General features: G+C 36.6%; 1 protein-coding gene across 1 annotated transcript in view; it reads left to right on the forward strand.

Moving 5' to 3' along the window:
- ern2 (endoplasmic reticulum to nucleus signaling 2) overlaps positions 1 to 4,456 on the forward strand; it is a gene marked incomplete in the record, with an annotated part of 14,308 nt that extends 9,852 nt beyond the window's left edge. Inside the window, 4 exon segments of the mRNA XM_035659635.1 lie at positions 608 to 735; positions 919 to 1,042; positions 2,229 to 2,296; positions 2,400 to 4,456. Coding sequence (XP_035515528.1) covers positions 608 to 735; positions 919 to 1,042; positions 2,229 to 2,296; positions 2,400 to 2,582 — 503 coding nt within the window.
- Between the last annotated feature and the right edge of the window lie 1,479 nt (positions 4,457 to 5,935).

The following is a 5,935-nucleotide window of genomic DNA, read 5'->3' on the forward strand; positions in this document are numbered from 1 at the left end:
GATCCAGGATGAAACAATACATACAACCTCCTCTCCACCATGCAGTTCTGGAAGAGGACAGACCACACAAGCACAGAAGAGACAGTACAGCATTCACACAGATAGGGGAGACAGACAAACACAGAGCACACATGCAAACTAGAGAGACAAGAAGGAAAAAGAGAAACTTAATTTTCCTGGGGGACGATGATCCAGATCTAAATGAATGAGCACCAGCAGCCTGGAAAGACAGGTTTCCGGACGGGTAGCGGTCCAGAAGAGAGGAGCCTGGGGGAAAGCAAAAAACTAGAGAGAGAAGAAGAGACTTCTGCATAAAATTCACTAATTTTCCTTGTAAATTCACCTACCCAGCTCCCTTTCCTGCATTAAATACTCCGGTCCTGAATCAGCTCAGGTTAAACAGAATCACACCTTAACAATCGTCCTCGCAAACAGTCCTCAAATAAGTTTTCTTGCAATTTTCAGACATTGCTGGAAGTTCAAAATTAGACAGAAAAGTGTCACAAACTGTATTCTGGAAAGTAATAATCTCAAAAGGTGCCATCTGCTGATGGCAAAAGTTGGTGTAATACATGAAAACCTGAAAACTGTTTCTCCCTCAAATCAGATGACGTCATAGCGCATGATCTGATTGAGCAAATGATCAGCACTGAGGCCGAGTCCCGCCCCTCCACCGCCTGTGTGCTCAAACATCCATTCTTCTGGAGCCCTGAGAAGCAGCTGCTCTTTTTCCAGGTGTGGGAATCACTTCTCCATGGACATTTGATAATATTTACACAAAGAAACCTACAGGGGTGTGTGTGTGTGTGTACACCTGGATTGTGTAGTTTTTCCTGTATCCTTCTTGCTTAGCCACATGTCTCATGTCTGTAGACTCCAGAAACAATGCTCTTTGTTTGTGTGTGTGTTTGTACTTAGGATGTGAGCGACCGCATAGAGAAGGAACCACCCGACAGTCCGATTGTTGTCAGACTGGAGACTGCAGGAAGAACTGTGGTTCGAACCAACTGGAGGTTGCATATCTCTGTGCCCCTACAGACAGGTACACACACACACACACACACACACACGTAGCTTCACATAACTGCACTGTTAACACCAACAGCTCCAACAACACCAACAGAACACAGTGGCCACAAGAACCAAAGCTTGGATCCGTGTTATGTGATGTACCTTGCACATTATATACACTCACATCAATATATACATAGACACATATATACTCTGCATACACGTATGAGGAAAAGCTCAGTTCCATTACAGTAGACAGTGATGCAACAAAAAGACATTTGGAGAGAAAGAAGGTAAAATAAATAATGAAAAAGAAAAAATATATATTTGAGAGAAAAAATAATTTATAAAATGAGTAAATTAATATCTTACTTTTTATCCCCCAAAAGTCAATTAGCCAGTTATCCTTATTGCCATCTACCATTTCTTTCAATACAATATTTGTAAGTCTTTTACCAGAATATCTAAAGAAGGATGTCCAAGTCTTAAAATAAGTCATCATTTTACATTTAAATATGTATTAGATATCCGTTAGATAATCTGTTATATATTCCATTGATATTAGTTCAAATATCAATCCATCTGAGTAATATATTTTTCTGGGCAGCAAATGTAAAAACATTGAACAGCCTTCTTTGATGAGAGCCTTTAATATTAACGAATACTCGGCAAACCAAGAGGCAAAACCTGAGGTTTAACATCAAGTCGGACATTGAAAATTAGATTAAGTTTACTGACAATTAATCTTTAAACGATGCAGAATCCTGAACCGAGTCTCTCAGGCTCTATTACATATTGAAATCTCCCTCACAAATTGCCATATTTCAAGCCATGTTGTTGGTGTAAAATTAAATTATCATTAATCCATGATTCAAAGATATTTTAAACTCAGAGAATGGATTTCTTGCCTCCACCAAGTAGTAAATCTGTGAGGTTTGACAGTCAAAGATGTAACTGCTGAATAAATCTGAAAAAGTAATTTCTAGGATTTGTTAAAATGTGAGTATCATTGTATCATTCCTTTTATCAAATAAATGCCCAGAGTTAAAATCCCCCTATCTCCCCATGTCTTAAATCCTCGTAAAATCTATTTTGCAGGGTATTGGAGCCAGTGGAGACAACTGAGTCTGACTTACTTTTGTTCTATTTATGATGTTGTTATCCGTAACACTCTCAGTTTAATCTGTATTTTCTATATTTTCTTGTGTACATTTCAGACTTAAGGCGGTTCAGGACATATAAAGGAAACTCAGTCAGAGATCTGCTGAGAGCCATGAGGAATAAGGTCAGTGTGCATGCTTACTTCTATACTTATATTTTAAGTAGACACACTTTGACACATCAGTCAGTTTTTTTGACACTTTGCATGTTAACATTGCATGTTACAGAAGCATCACTACCACGAGTTGCCACCGGAGGTGCAGGAGACTCTCGGAGAGCTGCCCGAAGGCTTCGTCAGCTACTTCACCTCACGGTTTCCACGGTTACTGATGCACACACACAATGCCCTGCACATCTGCAGCCATGAGAGACTGTTTCAACCCTACTATCTGCCCCCTAATGCTAAATAGCATCCACATGATACAGACATATACACACACCTACACTGGTGTACTTTTTGTGAGCTAAAGAAATCCCTGACAGTGCCCCGTTATTGCTTTTGTAAAGCCCAGACTGTTTCTTGTTTATTTTGAGAGGGAAGATACAGTGCTATGAAAAAGTTTTTATATGCCTTGAGTTTTTTTTTTTTTTGGATTCATTTTATTTTTCTGCAGATATTGATCACGTATTTTTGAAAATGTTCTTAAACTATATCCTAATGAGTACCTAATGTGCACTCTTCATCAAATATACATGATGAAGAGCACAGTGGTTCAGAAATGTATTTCCCGGAAAAACAAATTCAGGAGAGTGCCACCTGATTTTGTTTTGGGGAAACAAACAGATTGCAGTGCTTGAATGAGGAGATCTGAAGAAGAACTTTTTAATAAGGCGCTCCAGGTTTCCTCATTTCAGATCTTGTATGTTGAAGCACTGGTTTGAGCTTTGGGTTGGCGGATGTGTGGAGATTCTTTCATCCTTATTCTATATTGCAGTCCTCTTTTTATTTTTATTTAGTCAGAGCAACCAATTAAAACTAAGTATAGGAGAAGCATACCTGTTTTCTCTCAAGTACAATAGTTTATTGGAATAAAAGAAGAAAGTTCCATAATGGTCAAGAATGGCCTTAAAACAAATCACTTGTTCCTTGGCCCATTCCACCAGATTTCATTGAAATATGTTTACAACTTTGAGATATCCTGCTAACAAACAAACAGACTGGAAACACGTTGACAGAAGGAATTATTTTAAAGGTATTTTTTTAGAATATTTTCTGAGCATTTTTGCCTTTACAAGATAGTTAATAGTATAGAGACAGACAGTAAACAAGAGGAGAGTGAGGGGAAATGACATCCAACAAAGGTCTACAGTATGAAGCCCATAATTTAAAAAGGAAGGTTGTCTGAAACTTATATAATGATATATAATCTTACTTTAGAATTACAGGAAAATGTCAAGACTTTTTAAATGAAATTAAAAACAGTGTGCTCAGGTCTTGCACTCAAGTTGTAGCTACAAGTTTTAAACTTGCAGTTTTAATAATAATTTGGAAATTGAGCCATTGCAACCTTTTACCAATTGGAAACATGTTGGATTTTAGGGAGTCAAATGAGTTTATCGTAGAAGGGGATGTTTACCTATAATAGCTGTGGAGTCCAGATTAAATCTGTCCACAAACAGTATGTGAGGTGAACTAACTTTGTCACAACACTGTAGGTAATTCAGACAGTGGACAGCAGGTTTTATAACAAATAAAGCTTGTGTTGCGTGTCATAGAAGAAATGTATTCAGTTTACCCCCCACGACCACACACACACACAAAGAAAGTGCCAAAGACTCCACAATAGTTACTTTGCTGTTTGTTTTATGTATTTGATGTATGTGTGTCCATTACTGTATTGCTGAATGTAGCTACACTGACTAAAGAATGTACTGAGCCTTGTTTTTCTGAACTAAAGGCAGTGCATGGAGTGTAATAGGGAAATATAATTGGCACTGTTGAAATGTGCATATGATGTGAAAATGTGTGCAAGAAATAATGCAACAATGTCAACTACACTGACAATTTTTTAAAAATGTATAGAGATTTTTTTTTTTGGACTCAATTTTAAACAGAATTGCAGTTTTATTTCTACCACTCCTGAAGGCATCGCTTTGAGCTTTTTCCAGCCTCACAAAATGTCACCCAGAGCCATGTGAAAGCTCTTCCTGTAACTACTGGATGATGAAGTTTTTTTGTTTATTGGTCTGCAGTAGAATGAATGATGAAGAATCAAACTTTTGTACTTTTTTCTTGAATGAGTGAATTAAATTGACGCTTTGGGTGTGCCAAAGAATGAAGTAACTCAAGTCTCGTCGTCAGTTTGTTAACACAGACAGAGAAAAGGAGTTTTAAACATAAATGGGTTGATGTTTATTGATAAAAAGACACTCACAGTTATTCTGTTGACTTCATTGTTAGACTACTTATAGACAAAAGTAGAGACAACCAGTTTTGAATATTTCACATGAGAGATTTCTGTATTTGTCTGAGCTCATCTTACTGGGCTCAGCTGGAAAACCATGATGTGTAGAACTTTACATGCACCAGCGAGGATTTAGCTAAATTTTAATCAAATATGGTGACAGTTGTGGGGTTGATTGCTGAGGTTGCCACGCTGCTGTTTAAATCTGATCAAACTACACAGTCTTGGTCAGATTAGCTGAGTCTTTTTAGTGTTGCATATTAATAATAACATAATAATTGTTGCTTATTTAATCAAGAATATTTCATCAAAGGCTTTAAAACTAAAATTGGCTTTGTAGGGAAGCTGCTAATGTAGAAAATGCAAAACAAGCTGAATAAAAAAATCCCAAACAGAACATTTTAAATATTTGCCTATAGATCTTTCTAAAATGAGCAATATTAAATTAAATATTTATTGCATAAAATGAACATTAAACACATGCAGCATTTAAACTCTGGGATTTTGTTGCGGGATGATATAAACTGTCTGTTAGATAATATATGAATTGTTCGGATTTACTTTTTCTCCCATCAGATAAAATGTCTTCACTTTCTCTTAATAATTACAGCCACACTGACATAGATATAATGTTTTGTACAGTTGAGACAACAAGAAGTCTTGGAGGTTTAATTTAGACGTAGCTGTTTGTCTCTTTGAAGGATAACATTTTTGTCCCCCTAAGTTTACTTCAGCTGATATCACTGAGAAAGATCACCAAGAACAGAAAGTTCAGATATCTTGGGCCTTGTTACAGTAGAGTTGCCACAAGCAGCTTAACTCATATCTTGCAGTGATCAACAGTAACCACATGGAATAAAAAAAGAAAAGATAAATTAAAAATAAGTCTTAATTGTAGAGATGTGTGGTATAGTTGCTTCACCTCTTCAAGCAATTAGAGTAATTGTAGCTGGTTATTTTAATTTCTTAAACCAAGTGGATAGGAAAACATCATGCTGTTAGTGCTGATAGACAACTAAAAGAATAACAATGGTGTTTGCATGTAATTTACAGAGTAAAGGATGCATTAGTAATGATGCATTCAGAGACATTAATTACGCTACATGAGACTTGACATTTGAAATGGATCGTGTTTTTCACACCATAAAGTGACAGCCTTGACAGAAGTCTCCAGGTTTAAGAAGCTATATATAAAAACGTTTTCTGAGTGTTGCTCTGACGGTACAGTCTAGACATTTCTGAACAATTATTACATATGCATTCACTCAAAACCCACTAATTCATGTTGAACAATAGCGGATCAGACTGTTCAGTTTGATCATAAAAGAGTCTGACTTACTCATGATGACAAGTCACAC

This window comes from Morone saxatilis, unplaced genomic scaffold (genome assembly GCF_004916995.1).
Source record: "Morone saxatilis isolate NCDOM2014 unplaced genomic scaffold, NCSU_SB_2.0 Contig17, whole genome shotgun sequence".
In the NCBI taxonomy this organism is placed as follows: domain Eukaryota; kingdom Metazoa; phylum Chordata; class Actinopteri; family Moronidae; genus Morone; species Morone saxatilis.